The following is a 12,702-nucleotide window of genomic DNA, read 5'->3' as shown; positions in this document are numbered from 1 at the left end:
ACCGAGTGCCTTGGCACCCATATATGCCCATACAGGTCCTCCCCTCCCACCCCCAGGAAAGTCAGACCCCAGATCCAGCCTCCTGCTACCACTGATCTACTGTAGGACTTCTCATGCTACCTCGCCCCCTGGACCTGCTCCTAATCTGTAAAGGCAAGACCAATCATAGGAATATCCTATAGTTACCCAGCGTCTGCTCAATAAATAGATAGAAGCAAGGTACTCCCAAGGCACTCTTTCCACTTAGATTAGCCCACTAGCCATCTCCCCAATGGCATTCAACCTGCAAATGAAAATCATTTTTTTCTTTCTTCCTTTTTTTTTTTTTTTTTCTGGCACCGGATATTGAACCCAGAGGTGCTTTACCACTATGCTATATTCCTAGCTCTTTTTGAGACAGGGTCTCCCTAAGTTACTTAGGGCCTCATTAGTTGCTAAAGCTGACTTTGAACTTACAATCCTCATGTTTCAGCCTCCCCCAAAAAATTCCTTGAGAGCCCTGGACACATAGCACACAGCCTCAGCTCATAGTTGGTCTCAGCTCCTAGAAGTTGCTGCATGTCCTTGGAACTCTCACCCACCCCAGAGCCCTGCCCAGACCTCTGCAAATCCTGGGTATTTTCTAAATAGCTGCTGCCAGGCCAAGACCACCAGCGTCCAGGACCCACAAGTCCCAGCCAGCACTGTGCTGGTGCATGACTAGCAACCGGAAACAGCCTGGCAGGACTCCTGTGAGATGAAACCCTGCCCAAAGAGCAGCATAGGGAGGAGGCATTTCTTTACCAGGTGCTTGTCTATTTCTGATTGAATTCTTGGGGAAGAGTCGGCTCTAGAGAAGTAGCAAATGGTGTTTATTCCAGGTCCCAACCACACATCCTACCCCCAAGGTCCCTGAGACCCAGGCTGTGGGCTGGAGAATGAAGGCACTGCATGAGTGAAGACCCAGGAGTCCTGGGCCTCAGGGACCTGCCTGCCCACAGGTGTGGCAGAACAGGGACACACAATCCCACCCCTTTGTCTCTGGCCTTCAGAGTTAGGCTCTCTGAGCTGAGGTCTTCTGAGCAAGCCCAGACCAAAGTGGCCAGGAGTCAGCAGGACAGATGCAAAATCTTCCAAGCAGCGCCTGACTACCAGGACCAGAGTGCTGTGCAGGTAGGCTGGATCCCCAGGAGGGAAATAACATGACTGAGTCTATGCTGGGGCAGTAGGGGTCAAGAAAGCACCCCAAAACAGGCTGCAGCTCGGAGGCCTGTGGGACTGGAGTCCGGAGCTGGGTGGGCCGGGGATCCTAAGGCGGCCACAACCTCAACATCACTTCGTGTGGCACAAAACAGTCACTCTTCTTCTGGGGGCAGGAGGGATGACAAAGCCTCAGAGCTTGCTCCTAGGGGCCTCGGGCAGGGGCCGCTGCAGCCTCCATACCACGCTGACGGACTCCGCAGCACGGTCCAGCTCGCGGAAGCCCCCCAGGTCACCAGTCTGACTGAACCGCTGGAGGGCGGGCTGCAGCACGGTGATGGGAATGCTGAAGTTCAGGTGTGGGTAGGTGGCCCCTGTGTTGTTGTCCCGGGTGTTGCTGGCAACAATGCCTGTTGAGGAGCCAAAAGAGAAAAGAGGACATGAGCCAGGGGGCAGAACGCCAGAGGGGGTTGGAGGACCATCTCTACTCTGGATCCCCGGGGCCATGGTAACAGATGACACTGAGTTTCCTATGATAGACACCCTCACACCCTGCCCCTGACCACAATCCTAATCGAACCCACTGTTATCCGGTCATCTCTCTCCCCCACTTGCTGAGTGCTTCACTCGTGAAGTTTCCTTAGAACCCAGCAGAGTTCCTGGCAGAGCAGGCCCTCAGCAAACACCTGCTGAAGGAATCGATGAGTCATGCCGGCAGACACATTTTGTTTGGTCTGCTGTGTCTATATTTTGTTTAAAGACAATTTCATGGAGAAGCCTTGTCTAAATAGTTTCTGCATGCCTTTCCTCCAGCTTTCCCCTGTGGCAAAAACTTATGTTATCATAAAACATTTATGGAAATTAAGAAATTCACTTTGCTAGCCAGGCACAGTGGTGCACACCTGTAATCCCAGCAGCTCAGGTGGTTGAGCCAGGAGCATCACAAGTTCAAAGGCAAACCTCAGCAACTTAGCAAGACCCCGTCTCAAAAGAAAAAAATTAAACGGGCTGGGGATGTGGTTCGGTGGTTAAGCCCTCTGGGTTTTATCCCTGGTACCAAAAAAAGAAAAAACAAAATTAAGGTTGCTGCTATACTATTGACTAAAATGGAGAACTCGTTTGGATTTCACGAGTTCTTTCACTAATGGTTCCCTTTCTGTTCCAGGACAACCCAGGATTCCACATTGCTTTGTCACATCTTCCTAAATCTTGGCAATCTGGTCGGATTCCTCAGCCTTTCCTTATCTTTCATGGCCATGACATTTTAAAGAGTCTAAGTCAGTTCTTTTGTAGAATGGGCCTGAATGTATCTCACGTTTGATGGAATTCTGCATTATTAGGAAGAATCCCAAAGAAGCAATGTGACTGTCTGTGTGTCAGGAGGTGGCTATCGCCTGTGTGCCAGGGACCACAAACCCAGGGCCCTCCACAGGAGGCAGCACTCCACCAACCTGCATACGTGGTACTTCTGGTGTTAACCTTGACCACTGGCTGAGCCGGCATCTGCCAGGCCTCTCCGCTGTACACAGGATGTCCACCTTTGTGAAGTCTAAATATTTGAGGAGCTATGCTGAGGTTATGCAAATATTCTGCCCACTACTTCCAGCATTCAGCCATGTAAGTCCTGTCTGCAGCTGCTGCTGTGGTGTCTGACTGTGACTTCCTATTTTCCTCACTTCTCCCCTACATTTATTACTCAGAATTCTGTAGGGAAGAGCTGTTGCTTGTCTCCATTTCTAACATTCAGTTCTTATATCAGTGTGGACTCGAGGACGTCCACTCTCGCCCTTGGGTATAATCTGACACTACTGACACCTGCTTTCCTGTTGGAGTTGCTCCCTCGAGAGCTCCTGAGGTTGGCCCTGGTCCCCTCAGCACTTGACACGCCCCCACCATTCTTCTTGTTTGGACTTCCTTTTGGGGACAAAATACTCCTAATTCATCTTGGTTTTTCCCTGTTTTAGCCCTGGGATCAGCCAGTTCTTGGTTCCTTTTGTAGGGAAAAGTATTTAGAAACCAAGGTCTGGGTTCTGGATGTGCTTGTTGACAAGTGGAGTCAAAGTGCTCCTAGTCCCTCTTGGTGGACAGAGTCAGGGTCGGGGGACTAACTTGTGCACACAAATCTGTTTTCTTTCTGCATCCACTTATGTGTATATATAGTTTAGAAAGACACCCAGGATATGAGGAAAACATGGAGAAAAGCTGAGAAGGTGACTGTTATTACAAATGAATAGCCTCAATGAAGGAAGAGACAGGAGCTGAGCTAAGTACCCTGGGAAAGCATTGTTTCGACAGGATGCTCCAAGGTTAAAGACAAAGCAACTGCACATGAGCACTCCGACACTCAACTCTACTTGCTAAAGTTGCTGCTCACCCCTGTGAGGTGAGCAATTCTAAAACCATTTGTACACTAAACTTGAACGAACAAGTAAAAATACTGTAGGTAGTAAGAGTGAGGTTACTCCCCACAAGAGAAAAAAGTAAGAAAGAATGAAAAGTAGTGCTGGGCATGGTGGCGCACGCCTGTAATCCCAGCAGCTCAGGAGGCTGAGGCAGGAGATCACGAGTTCAAAGCCAGCCTCAGCAACTCAGCAAGGCCCTAGGCAACCTAGCAAGACTCTGTCTCTAAAGGAAAAAAAATAAAAAGGGCTGGGGATTTGGCTCAGTGGTAAGTGCACCTGGATTCTGGGATCAATCCTGGTACTAACAAAGAATAAAAAAAAAAAAAAAAAAGAAAAGTAAAAAATAAAGGCTAGTAACAAACAAGTAGTGCTATACACAGAATCCTAGCAGTTTCTATATGCACTCAAGGTTTGCTTTTTTTTTTTTTTTTTTTTTTTTTTTTGCTGTTTGCAGTGTTGGGGGTCAAACCCAGGGCCTTATAGTGCCTCTGTCTCTTTTTCAAAATAGTTAAATAGATTAAAAAACAAAACAACAACAACAAAAAACTCTGATATTACCAAAAGTTTAAAATCAAAAGATTTAACAATCACTAATTTAAAAAAAAAAAAAAAAAAAAGTTCATACGGCCATGGTGGCTTATACCTATAATCCCAGCAGCTTGGGAGGCTGAGGCAGAAGGACATACGTTTAAGGCCAGCCTCAGCAACTTAACAAGATCCTAAGCAACTTATCAAGACCCTGTCTCAAAAAGTAAAAATAAAAAAATAACAGTAAAAGGGGCTGGGGATGTGGCTCAGTGGTTAAGGGTCCCTGGGTTCAATCCCTGGTTCCAAAGAAAAAAGAAAAAGTTCTCAGCTTCTTGTGAAATACTGTCAGGCCTGCATGTCTTCACGGCCACAGTCTGCTGCAGCTGAGCAGTGTTCACCCTAACTGACTTCTAACCTCACCCATCCACCCCCTGTTGTCTTCACTTTACCTGCCTGGCCACTGTAGGCTTGAGACTGACTTTCCTAAGGTCACATAGCAGAGTAGTGGCCGAGAAGGGACCAAGGCCCAGCTCTCTTCCCTTCCAGCCTAGCCTACCTCCCTCTCCTCCCTCAGAGGCAGAATAGCCTGGAAACTCTGGTAAACTAACTCTGGGCATAACACCCCACATCTTCCCAGACAGAGGGTCCTCCCAGGGCTGGACATGGAACATTCCCTGGGCAGGACTGAGGCTCTGGCATGGGGAAGGTTGGGAGAGGGCCTAGGAGCTGGTTACCCAGGAGGTCCCCCGAGTGGGTAGAAAACAGGGGTCCCCCACTGGAGCCACCATGCACAGCACACGTGGTCTGCAGCATCACTGGTGTGTCGTCCACCTGCACCACAGCCGACAGGATGCCTGAGGTCATTGAGGGCCCACAGGCTTGGCCGAAGACACCGAAGCCCACCACACTGACAGCCTCTCCTGCAAGGGAGGGAAGGAGGGTGAAGCAGGGAGGACTCACTCCCTCCCCATCCCCACCCTCTCCAAAGGTCCCAACCCTCCCCTCCCTTATGAGTTTCTGCTCCGATACCCGCATTCCAAGGAGTCTTCCTCCCCAGGTCCCCACCGCAGGGAGACCAGGCAGGCACACTTTGGGGCTCCCGTCACCTAGCTAGGTGCTTGGTAGACGTTCGTGGAATACTCATCTCCTGGGATTAAGAAGTCTCGGTGAAAAGAAATGGTGATGAGGGCCACAAAGCGGCACCGCCTTCCTCCCCAAGCGCTCCAAAGGTCAGGGCAGGGCTGGGCTTAGGTGCTTTTGAGGCACATCGCCAGCAGTCCTCAGCACACCAAGGTAAGGGAGCACGGAGCCCACTCTTCAGGGGTCCCTTCAGGGACATCAGAGGCCAAGGAGAGGCAGATCCAGAGCATCCGCCCTCTTCATCACTACATCAGTGTCCCCATGAAACAGGACATCTCACACTATGTGGCAGCGCCTCAAAGCCATTTATCCAGATCATACCACGGGAGCCTGAAGATACCACACACTCCTCTGACCAGCCTGAAGTGTCAGAATCAGCCCCCGCAAACCAGCACCCCAACGCCACACTGCTGCAGAGCCTGGGGGTAGGGCCATGCCTGACCCTTCTCAGGGCACACCATCTGCCCCCAGCCCGGGGCATTCGGGAACAGCCTCCAACAGGAGCCTCACGATGCCACCCTGACTCATCACCCCTGCGGGCCGGGGAAGGGAGCTGCCACCTGGTGCAGCATGGCTAGAGTAGTCAACACTGACTCTCCTTCCTGAGGTCTGGCCCAGACCACAGAGCCCACCTCCGGGCTGTACCCTTTGTCTTTACCTTCGTGGAAGTGCTCAGCAGGCACAGGCGTAGGGACACCGTCCAGGTCCTCCTCCAGGCTCACCACTGCTATGTCATAAGGAGTTGTCTCCTGGGTGGCAAACACCACCTGTCCCCAGATGGCCACACTCCTGGGAACAAGGGAAACAAATGACAGGCTAATTTTGCACTGGGGAGACAGCAAGATGAGAGGGACAATCAAAGTCACGGATTTGGAGTCAGAAGATCTGGGTGTCAGGACTGACACCTAGTAGCCAGGCAGCTCTGGGCATGTCACTTAACCAAACATGCCTTACAAACTACAGAGTACTCATACGCTAAGCTTCCTGTACCTGCCGTGCTAACCAACACTTGTTACCTACTGAGCACCTCATGCCAGGCCTTGTGGATATCATTTCACTTAGTCCTCATGACCCTGTGACCTAGGCACTGATACAATCTCCATTTTACTTATCCTTCTTTGGCAGTCCTGGGGATTGATGTTATCTCCATTTTAGATGATATGGTTGAGGTCCAGAGGTTGAGTAACCTTCCCAGGGTCACACAAGTGTAGGAGTTGGGCAAACATACCAGAACCGTTCTTCACTGCCTCCTTAATATCCCCAAGTCCCATGAGTGGCATGAAGGCACGATGGGCTTCCACCCCTCTTAGTTCAAGTTCACATAACATGCTAGTGCTTCCTAAGCACACTATGAACCAGCCTCTGGTCCAAGAATCTACATGTCAGCTCACTTAGGGGTGGCAGGGTGAAGCTTAGACACATTAAGTGACTTGCCCAACACGGCACAGGGATATCCTGCTACACAGTGCAGGGGTATCTTCCCACAAACTCAGTGGTTTTCTTAGGAACAAGAGCGGAGGGCTGAGGAGTTAGGGTACACCACCAGGAAAACCTTACTATCAGTTTTCCCTGTGAAATCCTGGTCAGTCACCCATGGGCCCTCTGGTAAAGCTGGGCTGTGCTAACCACACTGGACTAACCTTGGGGATTCAGAAGGGAGATCTGAAAGGGCCTGGGCTTGCAAGGCTTGGTTAAGCCAGGTAAGGCCAGGCATGAACATCAAGGTGCTACACAGCTTAACTTTGACCTGAATTAAGCACCTGAGGCTACAACAACAGAAAAACCTCACCAGAAAAAAAAAAAAAGCCAGAAAGCCAAGGCCTCTGGCCCAGTCACCAGAGGGAGGGCAAGGCTGCTTTTTGCTACACAAGGAACAAATGGCTAATCTGAAGTTGGCCTGGCTGCCCATCAGGGTCACCCAAAAATTGTTCAGAAAGTTATCTATCTGCCTGGGCCTCCACCCTTTGTTTACCTATGGAGAACTATACATTTGTAACTTTCATCCAGAAAGGCAGCTACTGCTAAACTCCAAGAAATTAACTAAGATTAAGAGGTCCATCTCATGACCCAGGAGGGCAGCATCTTGGGTCCCTGAAACGTTAAGATTAGGGAAAGGGATCAAAGGGCTTAGTGGAGTGTGAGGTCCAGGGCTAGAAGAGAGGCAAGAAATTCAAACTGCGGAGGAGCTCAAAAATGCCCAGTCCTGCATGTAGGGAAGAGACCCATCACAACTCCCAATTCCAAAGCAACTTGTAGCTTGGCATCTTGACCAAGCTCTATTTAGGTCCTCCCACTCAAGAATGAGGAGGGAGTCACAGGCATCTTCCCACAGTACATCCCCAAAGCACCGGCATGAGACCAGAAAGGCGCTCACAATCCTGTGTGGAAGGCCTGATCCACACCTGAGACCTGCTGAGTAGAGGGGGATAGTCCTGCAGCCCTTACTTGGGAGTGGCAGAGTGCACCAGGACTCTGGCTGCCTCCCGAGGGGCCACGTGCCGGCAGGTTACCACGAGGCGAGGCGCCACGGCCACTCCAGAGCCCCACACGGTGCCGCACTCCACCAGCACGGCTGCGGCTGCCCACGGGGGTCCCGGGTCTTGAAGGGACAGGCCCCGCGGGGCGCCCACCTCGGGCGGCAAGAGATCAGCCAGAGCAGCGGCCTCCGGCTGGAGGTGGGAGAGCGCCTCGCGGGCGACGCGGAGCAGCGGGGCTGCGGCACAGAGGAGAGTGAGGCCCACCCACTCGCGGGCCTTCCAGCAGAGCGGCGCCGCCACCAGCGCCACCAAAGATCCAGTGGGCCGCGCAGCGAACACACCGCCGCCCTCGGTGCCTGGCAGGCAGCGGGCGTCGGTAAGCAGCAGAGGGCCCGCCGCGTTGCTGAGCACCCCGCGGCTCAGCGTGTTGAGGAAGATGTCCGGGCAAAAAGCCCCGAACGGGGAACCGCAGGCCAGCAGCTGGGCGCCCTTGGGCACGACCTCGAAAGGCGCCACCGTCACCGTGGGCCCGACCTCCTCCTCCGCCTCCTGGCCGGGCTGCACGCGCAGCAGTGCGAACCAGCCCAACGCTCTCAGCTGATCCTCCTCCTCGTCCTCTGACACCTCGTCCTCAGGCGCGGCGCTCGCGAAGCGCCACTGCTCTGCCACCTCGCCTCCGAAGAGGCGCTCGAAGTGGGTCCGAAAGGTCGGGCAGCTTAGCAGCAGCAGTAACTCGGCCGTGCGCGGCGGTTGCAGGGGTCGTCCGCGGGGCCGCGCGGCCAGGCCGGGATCGAGGCCCGAGCATTGGGGCGTGCACAGCCCCGGGCGGCCCAGCTCCGCGCGGCCGGCAGGACTCGCGGCCGTTGGTCCCCACTGTACGTGCAGGCGCATGTCGTCGCCACAACTGTCGCCGGACAGGGAGGCGGCGCCGGCCGCGGTCAGGGACCCGCTGCCAGCCCGCAGGAAAGGGGTGAAGATCCCCCCGTGGCACAACACCAGGCCCGGGCTGCGGCTCAGGATCACCCCGCTGCAGCTCCAAGAGCCCGCTTCAGGCTGTCCAGCCCGGGAGGCGCTCACCACGCAGCCCGCCTGCTCGGCCGCCCTCATGGAGGGCCCCCACTGCCGGTTTCCGGGGCCGGACTCCCAGGACTTCCCGAGAACAAGGCAGAAAGCAAGGTAGGACCCGAGACCCTCAGAGTCAGGAGATTCGACTCGGCGCTACCCACAACTGCGAGCCAGAAGTGTAAGCACGGACTCAGGTCTTCCTTGTCGAGCCCGATTGGCTAAACCCCAAATGAACAGACCCGATTGGTTGGACATGAGGCTGAGGCCTGATTGGCTGCTGCTGCCTCCTTTCCCCGCCCTCTTTGGATTATCCAATTTGTGGGATTTCGAAGCAACAGTTCCACTAGTCCAGCCTCGGTAAAGAGTGACAGGCGTGCGTCACCCGGATATGTGGTGACGAGGCTCGAGGGACCCGCCCTCCGAGCCTAATCTTTGGGAAAGAGAAAAAAAAATGAGCACTTAAGTAGCTATACATGCCTATGCCTTAAGAGGACCAGATGTAGGCGACCCTTAGTCTCTGACCTGGGATAATGTGGCCAATTCACATGGGGTCTTTTGTTTTGTTTTTGGGTGAAGTGGGGGTTACTGGGGATTGAACTCAGGGGCACTCGACCACTGAGCCACATCTTCAGCCCTATTTCGTATTTTATTTAGAGACAGAGTCTCAATGAGTTGCTTAGCGCCTCGCTGTTGCTGAGGCTGGCTTTGAACTCACGATCCTCCTGCCTCTGACTCCTCAGCCGCTTGGATCACAGGCATGCGCCACCGCGCCGGGCAATTCTAGATTTCCTATGTTATTTTTGTATTTTGAATTTTTAAAGTAAACCTTAAACCAGGCGCGGTGGCGCACACCTGTAATCTCTGCAACTCGGGAGGCTAAAGCAGGGGGATGGCAAGTTCGAGGCCAGCCTCAGCAATTTATCAAGACTTGCAAAAAAAAAAAAAAAAAAAAAAAAAAAAAAAAAAAAAAAAGAGGAATGTAGTGCAGTGCTTAATTTCCCTGGGTTCAATCCCCAGCACAAAAAAAAAAAAAAAAAAAAAAAAAAAAGGTAAAATCCTAAGCACCACCACCACCAGGGGGCGCAAAACTCACAAAATTACTCTAGGACCGTTTGTTGCTAAAGCCTCAACTTGACAAATCTCATGGAAACTAGATTTGCTCTAAATTAAATTGTCCTTTAAATTGACTATGATGAATAGTAGCTAAAGTCAAAAATTTTAATCATACAATTCTATATTTTGCAGTATGCACATCTGACATAATGACATTTATAACCACCACTCAGGATTTATATAGGCCCAGCAATCTTTTCTTCTGTAAAAATCAAGAATGGAAATAGTTCAAGTTTTGCAGGCCATACAATCTTTGTCACAAATACCCAACCCTGAGTTGTATCACACAAAAGCCAAAGGAAGGGCAATGGCTGTGTTCCAATAAAACTATGAATTTTGTCATGGTGTAGCACACCTGTAATCCAACTGCTAGGGAGGCTGGGGTGGGAGTAATGCAAATTCCAGGCCAGTCTCCCCAATTTAGCAAGACTATGTCTCAAAATAAAAAAAGGGCTGGGGACATAGTTCAGTAGCAAACTACCCCTGAGTTTAATCCCCAGAAATATATACACCAAAAAAAATTACAAATTTGAATTATTTTTGCTACAAAAAATAGCATTCATAATTTTCAACCATTTAAAAGTGTAATCTTTATTAGCCCAAAGGCCATACAAACACAGCTAGCAGACAGAGTTGGCCCCTCAAAAAGTTAAGTCTGCCATTTCTAATCTAGGCTAACATAAAACTTCCCTACTTTTCCAAAGAAATATCTTGAGGATAAGTGGGCCTGAGGGGACGTCCTGATACCCCAAAGCAGTCACCACAAGCTAGACATTGTATGAAGGTAGCTTTATCACTGTATCACTAAAATGTTGATCTTTAGTAAGATTACTAGCACATCTAGGTCAGTATTAATGAAAAAGTTACTATTTAAATTACATAAACCTTTTTTAAAAAATTTGTTTAGTTGTGGATGGACATACCGTTATTTTATTTTATATGTGGTGCTGAGGATCGAACCCAGTGCCTCACAACATGCTGGGCAAGCACTCTACCACTGAGCCACACCCAGCCCCAAATGACATAAACCTTTTGCATGACTTCTTTGAATAAAACTAATGCTGCTTGGTGTATCACCAGCACAAGATAATGCTTTCCATGTTCCTGGTGACACAAATCTGTTTGAAGAAACAATTGATCATGGTATATGAGGCAGATCTGAAAGCAAGCAGTCTTTCTACAGCAGGCACAGTCTTCTTTTGGCTTTGACACAGAAGACAGCTTGATCACAGCAAAATCTCCCCTAACTCAACTTCTGAGCAATTAAGACTTTCTCTCTAGAGTCCAGTGATTCTCCCCTAATGACGCTCAAGCCGCTGGCATGAACTATTATGCGTCAGGTTTTTCTGTTTCTGTATACAGAAGTCCCAAGTCACAGCAAGCAGTAGCCAAGGAGAGAACCAGAGTGCCAGGCTCGTCTTTGATCCTCATGTTCCACTGCCTCACACAAAACAATCCCATTTCCCCACGGAACCCACGGCATCCTCTCACACCAACGGGCATGAGAGCCCATCTCCGGTGGTTTAAATCTTGTTTGTAAAGAACCTGTTGCATTTTGTTTCCCATTCTATTTGTCCTCATTTTATTTTGGAATCTCATTTTTAGTTTTCTGAAAACAAGGCTTCCCACAAGTCCATTAAATGCTCAAGGTGCTCAAGGAGCCTTATTTGCCAAGGGTAGCATTCAACTGATTATCTGCAAGTCGAGTAAAATGAGCTAAAATGGATGCTTCCCTGCCAGCAGGTAAATAAGTGACTCTGCTTACACATCTGCCATCCCTCTCCCGTTGTACAGATGACAGCCACCCTGGGTCCACAAGACTTCAAGGTCCCCCAACAGTACTAAATTTCTACATCTACCAGTCCAGGCTTGTTTGTTTCTTCCTGAAAACAAAATTCAAGACTCTTACATCCACATTAAATGTTTCTTCCTCTGTAAATGAAAGAACTCTGCTTTTCTTCCCCAAAACAGATGATTATATGCTCAAACTCAGAATAAATCAATGAAAAAGAAAAGAAATAGCAAGTTTGTTTTAACTTTTTATTAAAACACTTAGGATACAGATTGACTTTCTTTCGTAAATGAATGTCTTACTTTTCCTGAAGTAAGACATATATGCACTGATAAAACAGAATGAAAGGTCTCAGCTCGTGGGAGTTCTTGTCCAAGGCTCTGCTCGTCTATCTGAAGCTGAGCTCCTCAGCAGCTTTCTCAACTATTGCAATATAGGACAGTGTTTTGTGGGGCAAGAAATTGATGGTGCTGCTTGACTTTTCAATGCCCTCTTTCTCCAGTGGCCAAAATAAACCACTTTCACAAAGAGCTGTCCTATGTAGAGTCCACAGTTTTCTAGCTCACTACAAACTGATTAGGGACAAATGGGGTGGGGGTGAGGAACAGAAAACTAACACTGAAGCCATCTTACTTCTCATGTCTTTGGATAGAAAAGTATGGACAATCTTTAAGCCAAAGGGAAAAAACTGTATGCAAGTTATCTACCTAGTCCATTCACTGTTCGCTAGATTTGTTCACTTAAGGCTTTGACCCCTTTCCAAACCAACGATTTTGTCTTACTCCAGCTGCGCTTGCTATGAACACGTTTGCACTTCCCAGACATACTTTATTGAGCCTCTGCACTTGGGACCTGGCAGTGGAAAAGAATGCTTTCCCAACAAGAAGGTACTAAAAACTAAGAATGAGAAATCCAACTGAAGAATGATCCTCTCTCGCCCCAAGAGAATGTTACCCGCAGTCTCCCTACCCTCCCATTGAAGTCAGAATCCACTGAACTGAGTTCA

General features: G+C 49.9%; 1 protein-coding gene across 1 annotated transcript; it reads right to left on the bottom strand.

Moving 5' to 3' along the window:
* Positions 1-1,067: 1,067 nt before the first annotated feature.
* Positions 1,068-9,015, bottom strand: TYSND1 (trypsin like peroxisomal matrix peptidase 1). Its single transcript, XM_079138005.1, has 4 exons — positions 7,695-9,015; positions 5,908-6,038; positions 4,844-5,029; positions 1,068-1,589 (listed from the first exon to the last, which is right to left on the bottom strand). Exons 1-4 carry the CDS (start codon positions 8,831-8,833, stop codon positions 1,372-1,374), a joined length of 1,674 nt encoding a protein of 557 aa, XP_078994131.1. The 5' UTR covers positions 8,834-9,015; the 3' UTR covers positions 1,068-1,371.
* Positions 9,016-12,702: the final 3,687 nt, after the last annotated feature.

This window comes from Sciurus vulgaris, assembly GCF_902686455.1.
Source record: "Sciurus vulgaris genome assembly, chromosome: 4".
NCBI classification, from domain to species: Eukaryota; Metazoa; Chordata; class Mammalia; order Rodentia; family Sciuridae; genus Sciurus; species Sciurus vulgaris.
This window is presented reverse-complemented; position numbering and strand designations above follow the sequence as displayed.